The following is a 21,136-nucleotide window of genomic DNA, read 5'->3' on the forward strand; positions in this document are numbered from 1 at the left end:
GTCTAGGTTTCTTAAAATATATATATTTTGTTTTTGTTTAGCCAAATTAGTTAACAAAAATGGATGTTTGTTGAAGCAAATAACATATGCTGTAATGTTATTGTTTCAGTTGAATAAATCTATTTAAATGGTTATTATTCGTGAGCTGAGGGGTAATAGCTCAGCAGTCGTCCTGTATCACGTGGGGCCTGTTGATCTCATATAACAGGAAGTACTGGTGATGTGGCATGTAAACAGGAACAGGAACCGTCTGTGTACTGTTGTAAACTTTCTGATATATGGGATTGTCTGTAAGCAATCTGTCTGTTGCTATGCTGTTTGTCGGAGCTGCAGCATCATGGAGTTAAATACTCCTGGGTGAAGCTGTTTTAAATTTAAATAAATCTTATTTGTTTTAATGAACAAGGGAGTGAAAGTGATTTATTTCACGAGCACTGAAAGCTGGAAAGTTTCCGCTGCTACAAGCTGCGTTTGAACTGTTATCTAAACTTCAGAAGGACGTTTAGAAAACCAGGCTTGGCTTTCGCGAAGGAAGCGTGCAAGGCAAGGAGTTTTTGCTACGCTGCTACAACTCTGCGAATAGGTTATGGAGGCAATAAATTCAGCTTTCAAGTGCCCATGAACTGTTTGGGAAAGAAGAGCTGTGGAAAAGTTGCTGCTGTTTTGAAAGCCGTAAAACTTCCAGCTTGGAGATCGTGCCGGCACAGCTGGCATATCTCGCTGGCAACCCGTAAATCTTCTCTTCCGGAGGCTGAGCTGAAGGAATCGTTGGGAAACGTGAGTAAGCTGACAGCCCAGAAGGAGGAGTGTTTGCTTAATGATAGCAGCACAAGCTTCAAAGGTTTTCATTTGCCCTATTTGCACATCGTTGCCAGAGGGCATGCCACCCCAGCACTCCTGCTAAATTCCCGTGGCGCAGCATGGAATGCTGTGGTCACGCCCACTCCCAGGGAAGAGGGAGAAAGGGAGACAAGAGGGGGCTGGTCTGCTGTGGGCAGAAAGGAAGCAAATGCTTTGAGAGGCTTTGCTGAAAGGTGGACAAATGGGAATGAAAGCAAGTTTGCTACGATCCCAAATGGAGACTTGGCAGTCAGCCAGGATCCACGGCCGATCCCTGCATGCACAACCCCAAAGGTGGGGGTTGTTTTGGCACAACGCAGAGCCAATGAGGCTGAAAATGTCCAGGGTGTCACCCAGTTGCTTGTTGCTGTTTTGGGGCTTTCCTGTGATGCAAAGGGCTGTTTTGCCACGGCTGAAGGCAAGGCTACTTGCGAGGGCTGTTTTGACCAAGGCATGGAAATTTACACTGTGCAAGGCTGCTCAGTTCCCAGGAATGCAATGGGGCCCGTGTGCAAAGTCCTGGAAGATTCCATTGTTGATGAGCAGGGGCATTGTTCCATCCTACGTCATCTTGAAGAAGATACAGGCCAAGGTCGCCAGCTGGGCTACCACCAGATAACGTGTTCTCTGGAGGAGCCTGTGAATGGCAAAAGGACCACCAGTTTGAGATGTTTGTGTGTTGACAATCGGTCAGCAGGTGAGTCACTTGTTGCTGCAAGAGATGAGGCCAGTGATGTGCCAGTTGCTAAGCAACGCTGGCTAGGAGACTCTGGACTCCAGACTCCTGGTGGTGAAGTCCTGAGCTGCAAGAACTTTTTCCCTGGAAGAGGACTAAGTTTTATAAATGGCATTAAGTCTGACTCTGTACATGCTAATATTGCTAATATTGATGTATTTGATTTGCCATTGATGAAATGTAATTTGTCATCTGTCTTGTCTTTGTTGAAAGATAGTTGCAATGTACATTCTGAGGATGCTATGTGCTCAATGTGCTCAATGGAGGGTGGATTGTTGATGTGTGTGAAATGCAATGGGAATGAGTTTTTTATCCTTGTGACAGGTAAAATCATCTCAGGCACGGCTGAGGTTCAGAGTGCCAACATTAGTCCACACCACAATTGCGCCCACTTGTGGCAACAAGGTTGTGCGCACGTAAGTGAAGTGCAGAAGGTACCAGGTACAGGTACAGATACACAACCAGAGATGGGCAACTTGTTGACATGCTCTGAGGTTCTTGGTTGCACTGTTTGTCAACAAGCCAAAGTTACATTATGTGAAGGTTCCAGGTCTGCCAATGTTTCTAGTCAGGCACCTATGCTGACTCAAATGGATTCCTGCAAACCAAGGGAAGCGCTCCGTATGGGCGGAACCCAAATGTTTCTGTCAGATGGCCACACCAGAATGAGCTTCACCATACCTCTCATGAGTACAGGGGAGGAGTTAGGCTTGGTTAGTGAGTGGGTTCAAGCTGTGAAGCCAAAGTTTGCCTGTAAGGTGTTTTGTTTTCAGGCCGATCATGGATCAGTTTGTGCTGAGGGCACACTGCAAGGTTTCTTTCCACAGAAAGGAAGCAAGCACAGATTGTCAGCTCCAAGGGGGCTACAAGGCTGTGCAGTAGCTGGACAGGATACGATTCTTGGAAAGACGTTGTCAGCTATAGTCTTTGTTGCCAGTTTTCTGAGGAAGTTCTGGCCATGCAATTCAACGGTAGGGTGTGAATCCTATTTGTCGCTGTGTAGCGAGGAACCCAAGGTTTCCTTGAGGTTGTTTGAATGGGGAGTCTTTGTGATGCAATCTGAAGACGGTCCCAGGTCCCGAAAGGTATTTTTTGTGGGATACAAACTTTGTTCCACGTTTTGGAAGTTCGTGCGCCCAGGAAATGTTGAGTCACGGGTGATACTCAGCAATAGCATTGAGTTCTGTGAGGCACAGGTGTGGATACCTATCCACTACAGTCCTGATGTGCTTACAGGTTTGGCAGGTTCTAGTGTTGATGGACAGGCTGTGTCTGGTTGTGAACCAGCCAGTACTCCATCCACAGGTACAGTTGTGCAAGGTAGAGTTAGGGACAGTGGTTCAGTTGAGGGACCGGATCCAGGGACTGTTGCGACAGTTATCGCTGGAAACGCGAGCTGGATGCTCAGCGCTGCCCAGAATAATGCACAGCGGGGAGGAGTTCCAAAGCAAGAGCCTAGGAACACTCTCACACCTCCAGTGCCAAGCACTGGTAGACAGGTCAATAGGGACAGGTTGTTCCCGCGCCAAGATTCAGGAGCTAACAGCACGCGCAGTAGTTCGCGCTATGCATTTCCTGAGGTAATTGGTACTCAAGCAGGTTTCATCGTGACGTGGTCAGATGAGGATGCGAATGCTATGTTGAGCAGGTCAGAGAGGGCCACGAAAAGGATATCTACTGACAGATATACAGCCACTAGTCTGTGGGCTTGTATGGATCAGTGTGAGCCAGAAAGCTTCGAGGAAGTTCATCAATTGCCTGAGGAGGTGACCAGGAAGTGGTACAAGGCAATGCAGATGGGGTTAGACTCCATGGAAGCACGGAAGGTGTTTTTCACAGTGGCACGGCCCGAGGGCCAGAGCGCTGTACACAGTCGCGTGGTGTTTAGGCTTAAAACCACAGCAACTGGAGAATCTCAGTACAGGGCTAGGTTTGTAGCCAGAGATGTCTCAAAGCTGGAGGAGTTGCATTCTGAGAGTTTTGCACCCGCAGCACCTGAAGCGCTAGGATCTTTGTTATCTACAGCTGCTCAGGAAAGTTTTGTTTTTAACATCAGTGATGCTTGTCTGAATTCACCGTTGGAGGATATGCTGTACACGCTATCTCCACAAGGGTTTGAGATCAATAAGCCTGATGATGTCTTGAAGTTACATATACCCATTTATGGTTTGAAGCAGTCAACCATGAGTTTGGATGAAGTTTTGGAAGGTATAGGTTTTCAAGAGAAATTTACTAATAGTTGTCTTTATCTGGCAGGGTCAAGCCAGAAGCAAATTCTTGTGTTCTGTTTTGTAGATAGCATCAGATGCATTGCAAATACAGAGGCACAGGTGCAATGGTTTGCACAGGAGCTTGACAGGTATTTTAAGCTCAAAGAATTAGGTCCCGTGAGGGTTTACCTAGGTGTCAGGATTGACAGGTCTGTGGATCACAGTTTCTTGCTGAGGCAGGAAGGTAAGATTGAACAGTTGGTTGCAAAGTTCAAGAAGGCTGATAGTGCTAGTATCAGAACACCCTTAGAGATTTGTTTTGTTGAGGATAGTCAGTCCGGGGAACACTCTGGGTCCCAGAGCCCCGTGGTGTTCCAATCAACTCTAAGGAGTTTGTTGAGTTTTTCTCAGTGGAGTAAACCAGTTGGTATGTTTGCTGTGAAGAGGCTTAGCCAAGAGGATGCACAGCCCAGTGTGCATGCCCAGAATGGCATAAAGAAAGTTCTTAGGTATCTGGGAGATACTAAGGAGTTGTGTTTTAGGCAGCCAGTTATGAGTACAGCACAGGACACGTGCTGGTCTGGCAGCAACTGGGCCAAGTTGCAGGGCAGGAAGTCAGCAACTGAGATAGGTGTGAAGTATGATGATGCTCTGATGGAACGCTATTCCAAGCGTCAAAGTTTTATTACTCTTTTCTCTGCGGAGACTGAGTATGACGCTCTTTCAGGAGTCTGTGGAGCGATTCAGATTTGCCAATGTTTGGTCCAGAAGGTCAACGGGGAGTGTTGCCAACCCATCACGGTTTGGGAGGACAACCGGCTCTGTTTGATGCTTACTGAGACTGGTTACGTTATAACCAGTGCCAAACGCGCTGACATTCGTTTTCGGAACGTTTATCAAGGCGTCCACACAGGATTGGCAAAACTGAGGAGTTGCCCGAGCCAGGGGAGCCTGGCAGTTGGGTTCACCAAATCTTTGGGTTTCCGGAGACGTAATGGATTCTGCAAAGGTTTGTGTTTTGCGTAAGGAAGTCTTTACGCTACCCCTGCGATGCAGGACGAGAGGGGGTGTGAGCTGAGGGGTAATAGCTCAGCAGTCGTCCTGTATCACGTGGGGCCTGTTGATCTCATATAACAGGAAGTACTGGTGATGTGGCATGTAAACAGGAACAGGAACCGTCTGTGTACTGTTGTAAACTTTCTGATATATGGGATTGTCTTTAAGCAATCTGTCTGTTGCTATGCTGTTTGTCGGAGCTGCAGCATCATGGAGTTAAATACTCCTGGGTGAAGCTGTTTTAAATTTAAATAAATCTTATTTGTTTTAATGAACAAGGGAGTGAAAGTGATTTATTTCACGAGCACTGAAAGCTGGAAAGTTTCCGCTGCTACAAGCTGCGTTTGAACTGTTATCTAAACTTCAGAAGGACATTTAGAAAACCAGGCTTGGCTTTCGCGAAGGAAGCGTGCAAGGCAAGGAGTTTTTGCTACGCTGCTACAACTCTGCGAATATTATTAAGGTAATGATTATTTTTCTCCTTCCTAAGTACAACAGTAAAGTTGTCCAAATACAGTATGAATGATTAACCCCTTAAACTGGGGATAAAAAAACTAATATGAAAAGTGGTTATTCTAAAAATCTTCATCTACTTGCATATTAAAGCTATACCAGCAAGAATTAGTCTTGATGTAGAAAACTATGATTTAAATCAAGCCTTGCTGACTAGTGATTTAAATCGTGATTTAAATCGTGATTTAAATCAGTTTGATTTAAATCAAATCCACCCTGATTCATGCACTCCAATCTCCGATCATGTTGCTATTTAAGGGTATTGGTCACTTTTTTATTTAAAAAAACAAAACCAAAACTTGAGGCAACTTACAAAAGAAACAATGCACATGCATTCAAACCGGTATAACAGTGTTTCTCAACCAGTGTGCCTCCAGATGTTTTGGGACTACAACTCCCATCATTCCTGACCGCTGGTCTTGCTAGCTAGGGATGATGGGTGTTGTAGTCCCAAAACATCTGGAGGCACACTGGTTGAGAAACACTGCGGTATAATAATGAAGAAAAATGGAAAAGGCTATTTTTAAAAGGCAGGTTTTTAAAACATCCCACCCACCGAAGGAGGCCACAGATAATTAGAAGCCAATGGGTCTGGAGAAAAATAAATGTTTCTATCTGGCACCTAAATATATGTAGTGACCGCTCCAAGGGAGCCTCCCTGGGGAGAGCATTCCACAAGAAGGGAACCGCCACGGATTGTTGCTGCCCTCCAGGCCTCCCACAGATCAGGTATTGCAGAGCCTGGGTTGGTCATATGGGGAGAGGCAGTCCTGAGCCACATAAGGCTTTGTGGGTCCAAACCAGCACTTTGACTTTGGGCCCAGAAACTAATTGGCAGCCAGTGCGGTCAGGCCAGGAATGGACGTTCTGTGCTTAGAATGTCTTAGAATCATAGAATCGTAGAGTTGGAAGAGACCACAAGGGTCATCCAGTCCATAGAATCATAGAATCATAGAGTTGGAAGAGACCACAAGGGTCATCCAGTCCATAGAATCATAGAATCATAGAGTTGGAAGAGACCACAAGGGCCATCCAGTCCAACCCCCTGCCGAGCAGGAAACACCATCAAAGCATTCTTGACATACGGCTGACAGCAACGCGTGGCCGGGTCAGCTAGTAGAATCATAGAATCATAGAGTTGGAAGAGACCACAAGGGCCATCCAGTCCATAGAATCATAGAATCATAGAGTTGGAAGAGACCACAAGGGCCATCCAGTCCAACCCCCTGCCAAGCAGGAAACACCATCAAAGCATTCTTGACATATGCCTGTCAAGCCTCTGCTTAAAGACCTCCAAAGAAGGAGACTCCACCACACTCCTTGGTAGCAAATTCCACTGCTGAACAGCTCTTACTGTCAGGAAGTTCTTCCTAATGTTGAGGTGGAATCTTCTTTCTTGAAGTTTGAATCCATTGCTCTGTGTCCGCTTCTCTGGAGCAGCAGAAAACAACCTTTCCCCCTCCTCCATATGACATCCTTTCATATATTTGAACATGGCTATCATATCACCCCTTAACCTTCTCTTCTCTGGGCTAAACATACCCAGCTCCCTAAGCCGTTCCTCATAAGGCATCGTTTCCAGGCCTTTGACCATTTTGGTTGCCCTCCTCTGGACACATTCCAGCTTGTCAGTATCCTTCTTGAACTGTGGTGCCCAGAACTGGACACAGTACTCCAGGTGAGGTCTGACCAGAGCAGAATACAGTGGTACTATTACTTCCCTAGATCTAGATGCTATACTCCTATTGATGCAGCCCAGAATTGCATTGGCTTTTTTAGCTGCTGCATCACACTGCTGACTCATGTCAAGTTTGTGGTCTACCAAGACTCCTAGATCCTTTTCACATGTACTGCTCTCAAGCCAGGTGTCTCCCATCCTGTATTTGTGCCTTTCATTTTTTTTGCCCAAGTGTAGTACTTTACATTTCTCCTTGTTAAAATTCATCTTGTTTGCTTTGGCCCAGTTGTCTAATCTGTTAAGGTCATTTTGAAGTGTGATCCTGTCCTCTGGGGTATTAGCCACCCCTCCCAATTTGGTGTCATCTGCAAACTTGCTCAGGATGCCCTCAAGCCCATCATTTTCTTTAGTTCTTCTAACGCTCCGTTCCAGAAGGGCCTTATCTTTACACAATGCCACCAAATATGTAGGAATGTACCCACTTCCTTCTGACACCTCCAACAAAGGTTGTCTTTAACTTTATGAATTTTGTCAATTTTAACTGGCGTCAGATAGCATTTATAAAACATTTTTTTAAAACACTATCCTGTTTTATTGCTGCTCGCTTACCCCATGCAAGGAGGAAAGCAGGGGCTGAACACCTATCCTGCCACGGAGGTTTCTTTCGTACGCGAGAAGAGACAGCCAAGTTGGCTAATCAACGGAGCTAGCAAACTTCAGAGTTTCATTAAGTTGGCATGGGGGGGGGGGAGCTGCCTTCCTGCCTATTCCAAGGGAGCGAAGCCTGATAGCTCTTTGCAGAACGCAATAAACGGAAAACGGAAAAAGCTGCGAGCTGTGATGAATCAATAAATTGGGCACTTGGCTCTTACTTAGCCGGATTCAGGTAGAGCTTAAAGGGAGCTTTAAGAAGTTTGATAGACCTAATATTAGGAAAAGGTTGACTAAAACTCCCCTCTTCGCTTTAAAAATAATCTATGGGGGGGGGGGGGTCGGCTGTCTGAATTTTCCTTCTGAGACTAGAAGTGTCACAGTCCGGTTCGGAGGGGGTGGTCATTGTTCCGTTCTGTTCTGTTTTTGCTTTTACTACATGTTTTGTTTGATTGAGGTTGAATCCTGACAAGACAGAAGTACCGTTCATGGGGGACAGGAGACGGGCGGGTGTGGAGGACTCCCTGGTCCTGAACGGGGTAACTGTGCCCCTGAAGGACCAGGTGCGCAGCCTGGGAGTCATTCTGGACTCACAGCTGTCCATGGAGGCACAGGTCAATTCTGTGTCCAGGGCAGCTCTGTCTGGGACGCAGGATGAGACCCTACCTGCCCGCGGACTGTCTCGCCAGGGTGGTGCATGCTCTAGTTATCTCCCGCTTGGACTACTGCAATGCGCTCTACGTGGGGCTACCTATGAAGGTGACCCGGAAACTACAACTAATCCAGAATGCGGCAGCTAGACTGGTGACTGGGAGCGGCCGCCGAGACCACATAACACCGGTCTTGAAAGATCTACATTGGCTCCCAGTACGTTTCCGAGCACAATTCAAAGTGTTGGTGCTGACCTTGAAAGCCCTAAACGGCCTCGGTCCAGTATACCTGAAGGAGCGTCTCCACCCCCATCGTTCTGCCCGGACACTGAGGTCCAGCACCGAAGGCCTTCTGGCGGTTCCCTCGTTGCGAGAAGCCAAGTTGCAGGGAACTAGGCAGAGGGCCTTCTCGGTGGTGGCGCCTGCCCTGTGGAACGCCCTCCCGACAGATGTCAAAGAGGAAAACAACTACCAGACTTTCAGAAGGCATCTGAAGGCAGCCCTGAAGTTCAGGGAGGCTTTTAATGTTTAATAGACTATTGTGTTTTATTTTTCTGTTGGAAGCCGCCCAGAGTGGCTGGGGAAACCTGGCCAGATGGGCGGGGTATAAATAATGAATTATTATTATTATTATTTGTGAGGGGCAAGGGATATCGCGAAGCCCCTCCCCTCCTGAGTTCCAGCCCAGCCCCGAGCGAGGCTGAAAAGAGGGAAAGCTCCAGCTCAAGTGGGGAAACAGGAAGTGGTGTCCAAGGCTCTGGCAGGGTAGAAGAGCCATCGTCCCAGGTGGGACAGGAAGGGGGAAGGAAGGGGGGCAGACCAGTCCCCCCAACTCCGGAACTGCGCAGAAAGCATCGGGGGAAGAGGATGGGTCTCCCCAAGTTGTTATGCTGGCGCAAAACGCGCCAAAAGCCACTTGGAGGTTCTGATTCAAGCTGAACAGATGTGTCTTTGTAAATAGCACTGCCATCAGCACTGTAAATACTCAGCACCAATAAAAGATAAAATGCAGAGCTGTGTAGAGTCGTTACTCTGAAGTAGCCTACTCCGGCCACCGTGACATTATTATTATTATTATTATTATTATTATTATTATTATTATTATTATTTTGTGTTTCTGTCTTGTTTTTTTAGGAGAACTGCCCTGAGATCTACAGGTGAAAAACAGCGTAACTAACTAACTAACTAACTAACTAACTAACTAACTAACTAACTAGGAAGCCCCCAGGCTCAGCCCCCAGCATGTCCAGGTATTTGTTTGCCGCACCTATACCCCGCCTCCCCCTCCCCCAGGGAGCTCAAGGTGGTGTGCATGGTTTTCCCCCTTCCTCGTTTAATCCTCACAACAGACTTGCGAGGTAGGTTAGGCTGAGAGAGGCAGCGACTGGCCCCTCCGAGGCCACGCCCGGTGAGCTTGACAGCCAAGTGGGGATTTGAACCCTGGTCTGTCCCAGATGAGGGACCCAGGTGGCGCTGTGGGTTAAACCACTGAGCCTAGGGCTTGCCGATCAGAAGGTCGGCGGTTTGAATCCCCGCGACGGGGTGAGCTCCCGTTGCTCGGTCCCAGCTCCTGCCAACCTAGCAGTTCGAAAGCACGTCAAAGTGCAAGTAGATAAATAGGGACCGCTCCGGCGGGAATCATAGAATCATAGACTTGGAAGAGACCACAAGGGTCATCCAGTCCAACCCCCTGCCAAGCAGGAAACACCATCAAAGCATTCTTGACATACGCCTGTCAAGCCTCTGCTTAAAGACCGCCAAAGAAGGAGACTCCACCACACTCCTTGGTAGCAAATTCCACTGCCGAACAGCTCTTACTGTCAGGAAGTTCTTCCTAATGTTGAGGTGGAATCTTCTTTCTTGTAGTTTGAATCCATTGCTCCGTAGATAAATAGGAACCGCTACAGCGGGAAGGTAAACGGCGTTTCCATGTGCTGCTCTGGTTTGCCAGAAGCGGCTTTGTCATGCTGGCCACATGACCTGGAAGCTGTACGCCGGCTCCCTCGGCCAATAATGCGAGATGAGCGCGCAACCCCAGAGTCGGTCACGACTGGACCTAATGGTCAGGGGTCCCTTTACCTTTACCTTTACCTTTACCTGTCCCGGATCCGACTCTGGCACTTTAACCCCCCCGCCCAATGTCTGACACCTTGAGGGGCACCAGAAGCCAGGGTAGACCAGCGTGGGCCACTTCTGGCATGAGAGCCAATCATCTAGGCCAGGCATGTCAAACCTGCGGCCCTCCAGATGTTTTGGCCTACAACTCCCATGATCCCTAGCTAGCAGGACCAGTGGTTGGGGAAGATGGAAATTGTAGTCCAAAACATCTGGAGGGCCGCAGGTTTGACATGCCTGATCTAGGCCTAGAACACAGTATTTTGGGCAATGAGTGAAAATGTTACCATTGACCAGCAGGCTAGTTCCTGCACTCATGCTCCCTATGGTCTATCTATTCCAGCAAGCAACAGGGACACATTCTCGTCTACTTAAGAATGGTGCAGATATGGTATGTGACAGGGGCATCCGGGGGGGGGGGGCGGAGATACATCCTGGGGAGGAATCCCAGGTCTGAGGTTTTGCACCCCTGGACCAGAGAGGTTAAGTGCCACACCTGTGCCAGGAGCTAGATCCTGCATGAAAAGGACATAGAATCATAGAATCCTAGAGTTGGAAGAGACCCCAAGGGCCATCCAGTCCAACCCCCTGCCAGGCAGGAAACACCATCAAAGCATTCTTGACATATGCCCGTCAAGCCTCTGCTTAAAGACCTCCAAAGGAGGAGACTCCACCACACTCCTTGGTAGCAATCTAGATGTCAATTCCGCAATTCCCATATACGCCATCATTCTCCTACGCCAGTCCTGTATCGTTGGAACTTAACCCTAACCCTAACCCTAACCTTAGCACAAGTGTGGAAGCAAGATAAAGTTCCTACAATTGGCTTCTTTCAAATGAGCGACGCAAATAGATCTATTACCTGGAAATTTGTTGACTTGGCCCGAGTAGATGGCATTATCGTGAAACGAGACACCGTGCCAGTAAATGTCGCAGGGTATGCGGCGGCCAAATGGAAACTGGAGCAAAGAGATAAGAGACAAACACCTTTGAAGCGAATGCTATACGCAAGTAAGAAGTGATTGAGATATGCAATTCTATCGCCTACGTTGACATGGGAGAAAGTCCCATTGGGCAGAGAAGGATTTACTTCTGAGCAGGCAGTTAACAGGACTGGTGGGCACATCACCCCTACTCTGTGATCTGGAAGATGCTTTCATCCTCTGACTCCCTGCGCCCGATTCCTCAAAAGAGAGCACCACTGGGCTCAGTTCTTGTGGAAGAATCATAGAATCATAGAATCATAGAGTTGGAAGAGACCACGAGGGCCACCCAGTCCAACCCCCTGCCAAGCAGGAAACACCATCAAAGCATTCTTGACATATGGCTGTCAAGCCTCTGCTTAAAGACCTCCAAGGAAGGAGACTCCACCACACTCCTTGGTAGCAAATTCCACTGCTGAACACCTCTTACTGTCAGGAAGTTCATAGAATCATAGAATCATAGAGTTGGAAGAGACCACAAGGGCCATCCAGTCCAACCCCCTGCCAAGCAGGAAACACTATCAAAGCATTCTTGACATATGCCTGTCAAGCCTCTGCTTAAAGACCTCCAAAGGAGGAGACTCCACCACACTCCTTGGTAGCAATCTAGATGTCAATTCCGCAATTCCCATATACGCCATCATTCTCCTACGCCAGTCCTGTATCGTTGGAACTTAACCCTAACCCTAACCTTAGCACAAGTGTGGAAGCAAGATAAAGTTCCTACAATTGGCTTCTTTCAAATGAGCGACGCAAATAGATCTATTACCTGGAAATTTGTTGACTTGGCCCGAGTAGATGGCATTATCGTGAAACGAGACACCGTGCCAGTAAATGTCGCAGGGTATGCGGCGGCCAAATGGAAACTGGAGCAAAGACATAAGAGACAAACACCTTTGAAGCGAATGCTATACGCAAGTAAGAAATGATTGAGATATGCAATTCTATCGCCTACGTTGACATGGGAGAAAGTCCCATTGGACAGAGAAGGATTTACTTCTGAGCAGACAGTTAACAGGACTGGTGGGCACATCACCCCTACTCTGTGATCTGGAAGATGCTTTCATCCTCTGACTCCCTGCGCCCGATTCCTCAAAAGGAAGCACCACTGGGCTCAGTTCTCGTGGAAGAATCATAGAATCATAGAATCATAGAGTTGGAAGAGACCACGAGGGCCATCCAGTCCAACCCCCTGCCAAGCAGGAAACACCATCAAAGCATTCTTGACATATGCCTGTCAAGCCTCTGCTTAAAGACCTCCAAAGAAGGAGACTCCACCACACTCCTTGGTAACAAATCCCACTGCCGAACAGCTCTTACTGTCAGGAAGTTCTTCCTAATGTTGAAGTGGAAGCTTCTTTCTTGAAGTTTGGATCCATTGCTCCGTGTCCGCTTCTCTGGAGCAGCAGAAAACAATCTTTCTCCCTCCTCCACATGACATCCTTTCATATATTTGAACATGGCTATCATATCACCCCTTAACCTTCTCTTCTCCAGGCTAAACATAGCCAGCTCCCTAAACCGTTCCTCATAAGGCATCGTTTCCAGGCCTTTGACCATTTTGGTTGCCCTCCTCTGGACACGTTCCAGCTTGTCAGTATCCTTCTTGAACTGTGGTGCCCAGAACTGGACACAGTACTCCAGGTGAGGTCTGACCAGAGCAGAATACAGTGGTACTATTACTTCCCTTGATCTAGATGCTATACTCCTCTTGATGCAGCCCAGAATTGCATTGGCTTTTTGACTTGAAGCTAAAAGGTGCGAGATTACTCGCACCAATCGGCTTGACACTTATGTAACTCATTCAGCTTGACCCTCAGGTAACTCAGTTAGACCCTCCTGCTTTTGGGGCATGTTTTTGGACTATGTTGGGAAGGATTTAAATACAGTCATCAAAATTTGGTACTGGGTTGGCACCATTCCTTTTAGCCAGTAAAACCAGTGCCAATCCCCCTACTAACATCCAAAAATGTATAGAATTGCCATTGGCTGTTCCTGGGCAGATTCTGCCAACCTGTCGCAATCCGAAACACCTGGAAGGCACCCATTTGGAGAAGGCTGTACTGGGGAGGCCCACATTCAAGCCCCCCACTGCCACCCCAACCATAAGCTCACCAAGTGAAGTTGGGCCAACTCAACTGGGCCGTTGTGAGGACACAGAACATAAGAAGGAGCCCATCTAGTCCAGCGTTCCTGTTCGCACAGTGGCCAACCAGAGCTTCACTGGACGCCCCCTGATTTCCGGTATTATGGATATCCAGTGAAGCTGGGTGCCTGAAGATGGAATAGACCAAAATAAATTATCGCAGAAAGACATGCACAGAAGCATACAACTTAAGGAACAAAAGTTAACCGCTCGCCATCAGAGCAATGGCATTTCAGCTTCTCTCCTCTATTACACCCCAGAGCCCCAACCAGGTTTTAGAGGGGGGGGGGGGAAGCCAACCCCAGTTGCCCCAGTTCACTGGCTTGGCAATTGAAACTTCCTTCACTGGTGCAGCTACTTAATCCTGGGTGACCGTTAAGCTGATGCAAGCTTGCTGCCCTCCACTTCCCCCCCGCCCAACACCTGCTTCAAATCGTGCGTCCACCCCTGGGACAAACAAGCCTGTGCCCCCAAGACTGACTGGAACACTCTCAGAGGTGTATTGCAACAGGTGCCAGACTCAGGATGCAACCGTTTTCCCAGGGTGAATGCAGAGGCCGTTTCCAGCAACACAGAACACCTTCATTTCCACTGCCACCCCTTTTTGCAGAGAAGCATGTTCACCACTGGAGCGACAACATTTTAAAAGAAGTTTGCATGAAAAAAACACCCCCTGGCTATTTACGGGTTATCCCCCCCCCCTTTACTATGGGAGTTTTGTGCGCAAAGATGGGAGGTTGGGGGGAAGGATGCAAACATGTCTCCAGATTATTTCCAAGAATGCCTTTTTTAAAAGCTCTAGTTACAGGTAGGTAGCCGTGTTGGTCTGAGTCGAAGCAAAATTAAAAAAAATTCCTTCAGTTGCACCTTAAAAAAAACTAAGTTTTTATTTTGGTATGAGCTTTCGTGTGCATGCACACTTCTTCAGATACACTTGAAACAGAAGTGTCAGACCCATATATATATATATATATATATATATATATATATATATATATATATATATATATACACAGAGGGTGGTGGGGGTGGGTGGGAATGGGTGATGGGCTGATGGGAGTGGTAAACCTGTAGATGGCTGTTAATGACTGCTGATGACTGCAATTAGTCCGGGGGGGGGTATAGCTGCCAAGTTATCCCTTTTTTAAAGGGAAATTCCCTTATGCTGAATAGGCTTCCTCGTGAGAAAAGGGAAAACTTGGCAGCTATGGGGGGGAAGCAAGGGCTGAGGCGCTAAAGAAAGCTTGATCATGCATAATGAGATAAGAATCCGATGTCTTTATTCATCCCAGGTGGCGCCATAATTTATTACAGAGAAATTTCAGGAACAGACTGGAAAGAGAAGTTGCTGAATTGGAACTCATTACCAAGCTTAAAACCATGGAGCCACCTGGGATAAATAAAGACATCAGATTCTTATCTCATTGTGCATGATCAAGCTTTCTTTAGCGCCTCAGCCCTTGCTTTTTCCCCGCAGGACCAATTGCAGCCATCAGCAGTCGTTAACAGCCATCTACAGGTTTACCACTCCCACCAGCCCATCACCCATTCCCATCAACCCCCCCCCACCCTCTGAATATATATAAGGGTCTGACACTTCTGTTTCCAGTGTATCTGACGAAGTGTGCATGCACACGAAAGCTCATACCAAAATAAAAACTTAGTTTGTCTTTAAGGTGCTACTGAAGGATTTTTTTTATTTTTTAAAAGCTTTAGTTTTGAAGGCAGCGTGCTTTGGGAAATGTGGGGGGGGGTGTCCCTGAAATTAATTAGCATGCATGCTAATTGGGGAAATTATTTTTTCCTCTGCTGCTTAATGGAGCAAGTATGACACCCACAAGAGTCAACAAGGCACGAAGGAGGACCTGTGGTTCATTTCGTTATCGATTTACTCGTGAAGACGAAAGGTTGGAGAGAGTGAGGCAAAAAAATATGCAATTCTCAGGAAAACAACCACCTTTCCACGCCCTCTTCAAATGCACGAGAAATACAGATTTGGAGGCAAGCATCAGGGTAGCTCTCCCGTACCCCTGGAATCTTCATTTTTAATAAGTAACTAATATTTAAATCAATGCCAATTTCAAAATACCAATAAATAAAAATTATGCTGGCAGGGCACCTCTCATTTACAGCATTTGTCAAAGCGTTTCACACTGACAGTATAGCAAGGATTTAAGAGCAGGGAGTGTTTCAAGTCTTTTTTAGGTTAGCAGGGGGTGGGAAATGTTGTTCCAGACTGGGAGAAGTGAGGGAGGCAATGCGATACACACACGATAGATAAAAGCATGCAGCCTATGATGAAGAACGCTGCAGCTGCATCAGACCAAAGGCCCATCTACTCCAATAGCCCATTTCCCATGCTGGTCAGCCAGAAGCCCAGAGGCAGGATACGGGCCCAACAGGATATCTCCTACCAAGCAGCTGGTACTCAAAAGGCAGGCTGCCTCTGAACAGGAGGTTTCATCGAAACCTATTCTCCTTTTCTAACAAACTGTCTCTTGTACTTCCAAAGCCATCTAAGAGCCAAGCTTCACATTACGTCTACACAGATGAGCTTACAAAAAAAAGGTGGGGGGGATTTGAAAAAAGGAACCGTTTTCCACCTGTGGTGACCCTGCCCACAGGTATTCAGATTTTGGACAGTGGTTTGTCAAGAAGTGCTTTTTGTAGATTTCAGCTCGGCATTCAATACCATTCTACCGCGACGTCTGGTAACTAAATTGGGAAATCTGGGGCTCCCGCTATCACTCTGTGGGTGGATACTGGACTTTCTCTCAGATCGCTCCCAGAGGGTCCGGTTGGGCCCTTATATGTCTAACATGCTTAGGACTAACACAGGAACACCACAAGGATGCGTGCTTAGTCCGCTCCTTTATACTCTTTATACGTATGATTGTGTCGCTGCCCACCCTAGAAATAGGGTTGTCAAATTTGCAGATGACACAACCGTGATCGGGCTCATCTCTGATAAGGAGGGTGAAACAGACTATAGAGATGAGGTGGAGCGGCTGACAGAGTGGTGCAGAGTTAATAACTTGCTCATAAATACAAAGAAAACAAAGGAGCTTGTGGTGGACTTTAGGAGACAGAGGAACAAGGTCCAGGCACTTTTGACTGACGGAATTTGTGTGGAGAGGGTAACAACGTTTAGATTTCTAGGCATTGAGTTACAGGAGGATCTGTCCTGGAGTGTTAATACAAGGGGGCTGGTGAAGAAAGCGCAGCAGAGACTGTATTTTTTGAGAATTTTAAGGAAAAACCATCTTCCACAAAAGCTGCTGCTTGCCTTCTATCACTGTGCCATACAGAGCGTGCTCACGTACGGTTTATGTGTGTGGTACGGAAGCTGTACTTCCCAGGACAGAGCAGGGCTGTGTAGAATTATTAAAACAGCAGAGAGCATTATTGGCTGCTCACTCTCCACCTTAGAACAAATCTACACCACCAGGTGCCATAGAAAAGCGCTAGACATATCAAGGGATCCAACGCACCCTGGTCACCATTTCTTTCAGCTCCTGCCATCGGGACGGAGATATAGAACAATGCAGGCAAGAACGAGCCGTCTCAGGAACAGTTTCTTCTCTAGAGCGATTTTGCCTTAAATGGAAAGCCTGGACTTTGAAGTCATCTTATTTGACTTGTTATTTTGTATTATATTTACTGTTTTTAATTAGGTTTTTGTAATTTTGGATTATGCGGAATGCTTTATCGGAGTGGATGTAGCAACCGAGTAATTTCGTTGTTCCCGCAAGGGGACAATGACAATAAAGATATCTTATCTTATAGAAGAAGTGACCAAATTACGCAAAACCAGCTATTTCAGCTTCACCGCAGCTTTGATTACTAAATCTATGGACCGATCAACTGAAAGGTTTCAGCTCTCGGGAACTCTTGACAGGGATGCTTTTTGGGGTTGCTTTTTTAAGAATTTATGGTTATATGCTCTTTAAAAATCAACCTGGATCTTTATGTATTAAGAATTGGAAAAAGCAGCCAGTTCGTTCGTTAAAATGAGGCTGGGAAAACAAGCAGCGACCATTTCCCACCCCATAAGATAAGTACTGACCTTGACAGGACTGAACTATGTCAACAAAAAGGTATTCCCCTGAGTTCCAGCGGATTGTTTTGACAACCCTGTGGGAATTAAGGATAGGACTCTGCCGAGATGAGAAACAACTACAAGAGTTAAAGCACCAATTTCAGATGGTGGTTGCTGAATATGATTTCTCAGAGGATGAAGATACCGAAACCGAAGGGGAAGATTGTGACAACGATAGTGACTGTGATTTGGAATGCAAAGATAACGATGACGACAGTGATAATATAATACAAAATGAAGCCCACCACGAAGGAAAAGAGGACTTTTTACTCTTAAGAGAGGTTATATTGGGAATAGTCATAGTCTAAATTAGAATTGGTCGTGGAAAAAGTTTAAGTTAGACACATCAGTCTACCCAAATTTAGACACATCAGTCTACCCAAATTAATAACGAAGTTGACCTGTATCATATCTCTCTCTCTCTCTCTCTCTCTCTCTCTCTCTCTCTCTCTCTCTCTCTCTCTCTCTCTCTCTCTCTCTCTCTCACACACACACACACACACACACACACACACACACACCAGCCTCACACCATCATTATCGTCACCATTATTTTTTAAAAAAGAGCATCTCCTCACGGACAAAGAAGTGCCTCAGGAGGGAAGGACGCCTCATAAGCAACACTCTCTTTCCGCCCCGCATATGGCGGCAAGGAGGGCAGGAAACCCAAAGTTTTAGTAGGTGTCAGGCCTTCGTTCTCCCCGTTGGGAGCTGCGTGCGCTGAGTGTCCTGCCTCCTGGGGATAAGGTGGAGCGGGCACGTGCACACTTCTGTGTTATGAGAGCACGTGTGTGTGTGTGTGTGTGTAAAATAAAAAAAATCCTTCAGTAGCACCTTAAAGACCAACTAAGTTTTTATTTTGGTATGAGCTTTCGTGTGCATGCACACTTCTTCAGATACACTTGAAACGGAAGTGTCAGACCCTTATATATATACAGAGGGTGGTGGGGGTGGGTGGGAATGGGTGATGGGCTGATGGGAGTGGTAAACCTGTAGATGGCTGTTAACGACTGCTGATGACTGCAATTAGTCCGGGGGGGGGAGCAAGGGCTGAGGCGCTAAAGAAAGCTTGATCATGCATAATGAGATAAGAATCCGATGTCTTTATTCATCCCAGGTGGCTCCATGGTTTTAAGCTTGGTAATGAGTTCCAATTCAGCAACTTCTGTGTGTGTGTGTGTGCCAGTTGGCCAGGTTATCATTTGAAAACTCAATGAAAGGATTCCAAATGTCAATAAAGTCATCTACGGCTCTTGTGCTGCTCACTGCTTGTGCTCTCTTGTCAATTTTCTTTCAGTAGCTAAGGCAATTGTCCATTCACTTGTTTCCAGTGAGAAACGTAAATGTTCCAGGCTCTTCCAATTCTGTGTCACCGTAAGGCGTGCTGCCACAAGAAGTGTTCAGTTATCTGTAGTAAAGATTAAGGTGTTCTTCCCTGAAAGTGGTTAACAGTCCTAAACTTGGTGTGCACTGTACTTCTTCTCCTGTGTTGTGTCTTATTTATATGAACATTTTAGTGGGGTCGGATGCCATCTATGTGCAGTAATAGCTTAAATGTATTCTCTCATACAGTATATGAGGTGAGAGTGATTCACCTTTTTTTTTTTTGCCAGCAGGTTATTCCAATCCATCTCTTCAATTTCAATGCCTAAATCAGATTCCCACAACTGTTTTACAGGATCATATTGCCCAATGTTAATTTGTTCAGTATTTTGTAGGGTATAGATAAAAAGGGTTTGTCTGTTTTATTGGGTCCAGAATTAATTTTCAAATGGTGTCAAGTATCTGGTGGCATGTGTTGAGAGGTTAAGTCTGACCATTGTATTCTATACCCTTAATTTTGTGGCTATTTGGAGTAGTTTTTGTTAACTGTACTCTTGAGCAGGGAGCAATTTCAAATGGCAACCTCTTGTTCTTTAGTTGCTGCCTACGCCTGGCCCACCCACTGAAACTCTCATTCCTCCTCCTCTCTCTTGCTTCTTTCCCACCATGGCAGAAAGCTGAGGATTACGGCTATGGGCAGTCTCTGATGGAGCGGCTGAGCAGACAGTTGAATGGGCAGCTCCAGGAGAAAGTCATTGACAGGCTTCCAGTCCTGCGCTTCACCATTCAGTACAGGATGCACCCCGAGATCTGCCTCTTCCCTTCTAGCTACGTCTATGACCGTGCCCTGAAAACTGATGGGTGCGTAGTCATCTTTTTGTTAATGATTATCTCACCTCAAGCCAACAGATGTTACGGAAGAAGAAGTGGACGAATGAATGTGGACGAATGAACCTGAATGTGGATGAAGGTTCCACTTTATCCTGGATTTTTCAGAACCCCGAAGTCCAGTGGTGCGTCGGCTGTGCTCTCCAGATGCTGCTGGAGTCCAGCAGCCAGCAGCCCCAGCCAGAAGGGCCAGTGGTCAGGGATGGGGAAACTTGTACTTGCTCAGCTGAATGAAAATTCTGCACATGATCATAGGCATCCATCCTGACTCCTTCTGGGAACCTGATTTGATACTTAAACATAAACAAAAAAAAACCCCTTCCTTTCTAACCATTTCTGAAATGTTACTGTTGAATTATGTGCTCTTTGATGCTTGTCTGGATTTTTATAGTGGCAAGTAGCTATATTTATGCTAAACTGCTGCTGCTGCTGCTGCTGCTGCTGAACTTCTTTTTTTTGTAAGTGAAATTCTTAGATCAGAGCTGGGAAACCTGTGTCCCTCTTGATGCTGCTGGACTCCCAACAGCCCCAGTCAGGATGGCCTATTGGGGGTGGGGGATACTGTCCAGCGCCACCTGGAGGGTCAGGGTTTCCCTGTCCTGTGGTGTACAAAAGTGCAGTAGGTGCAGTAGGCCTGGTCCGCCCATAATCTCCTTGCTGGATGAAGCCAAGGGTTCAGTTTATTCATTACATTTATATCCCACCTTTTCCTACAAGGAGTTCTCCCCCTCCTCATTTAATTTGCACAACCGCCCTGTGAGGTAGGCTGCGCTGAGAGGCAGTGACTGGCCCAAGGCCACCCACTTTCATGGCTGAGCAGGGATTTGAAGCCTGGTCTCCCAGCTCCTAATCCAACACTCCAGCCACTACACCTCACTGCCTACAGATGCTTCTAGGAAACCCACAAGCTGGGCACCTCGTCTTCAGAAGTGGACTGCTTCTGCATGTGGAGATTGCGCACTCCTTGCAGCCGCAGACAAGCCTCTCCTCAACTCCCCATCTCCCCTACTCTCTGGAACACCTGGCCCCAGTGACCTTCATCCCTTCATCTCCACCACCCTCAGTGGCCGGAAGGCCTCCTGTTCTTTGCTGACCCTTTATGTTTGGAATTCCCTCTCCAAGAACATTTGCACTGTGCCATAACCCTCATCATCTTCCTTCAAAAGTGATGTCGCTGGGGAGGCCTTTCATTTGAGGCCTTCCCTGCTGCTGAAGTACACTTGGGCCGTCATCTCTTGCTGGACTTGC

General features: G+C 46.9%; 1 protein-coding gene across 1 annotated transcript; it reads left to right on the plus strand.

Moving 5' to 3' along the window:
* Nucleotides 1-146: 146 nt before the first annotated feature.
* LOC132591430 (uncharacterized) lies at nucleotides 147-20,180 on the plus strand. Its single transcript, XM_060270001.1, has 2 exons — nucleotides 147-5,305; nucleotides 19,674-20,180. The coding sequence occupies exon 1, from the start codon at nucleotides 619-621 to the stop codon at nucleotides 4,810-4,812; it is 4,194 nt and encodes a 1,397-aa protein (XP_060125984.1). The 5' UTR covers nucleotides 147-618; the 3' UTR covers nucleotides 4,813-5,305; nucleotides 19,674-20,180.
* Nucleotides 20,181-21,136: the final 956 nt, after the last annotated feature.

The sequence above is a fragment of the Zootoca vivipara genome, chromosome W (assembly GCF_963506605.1).
Source record: "Zootoca vivipara chromosome W, rZooViv1.1, whole genome shotgun sequence".
NCBI classification, from domain to species: Eukaryota; Metazoa; Chordata; class Lepidosauria; order Squamata; family Lacertidae; genus Zootoca; species Zootoca vivipara.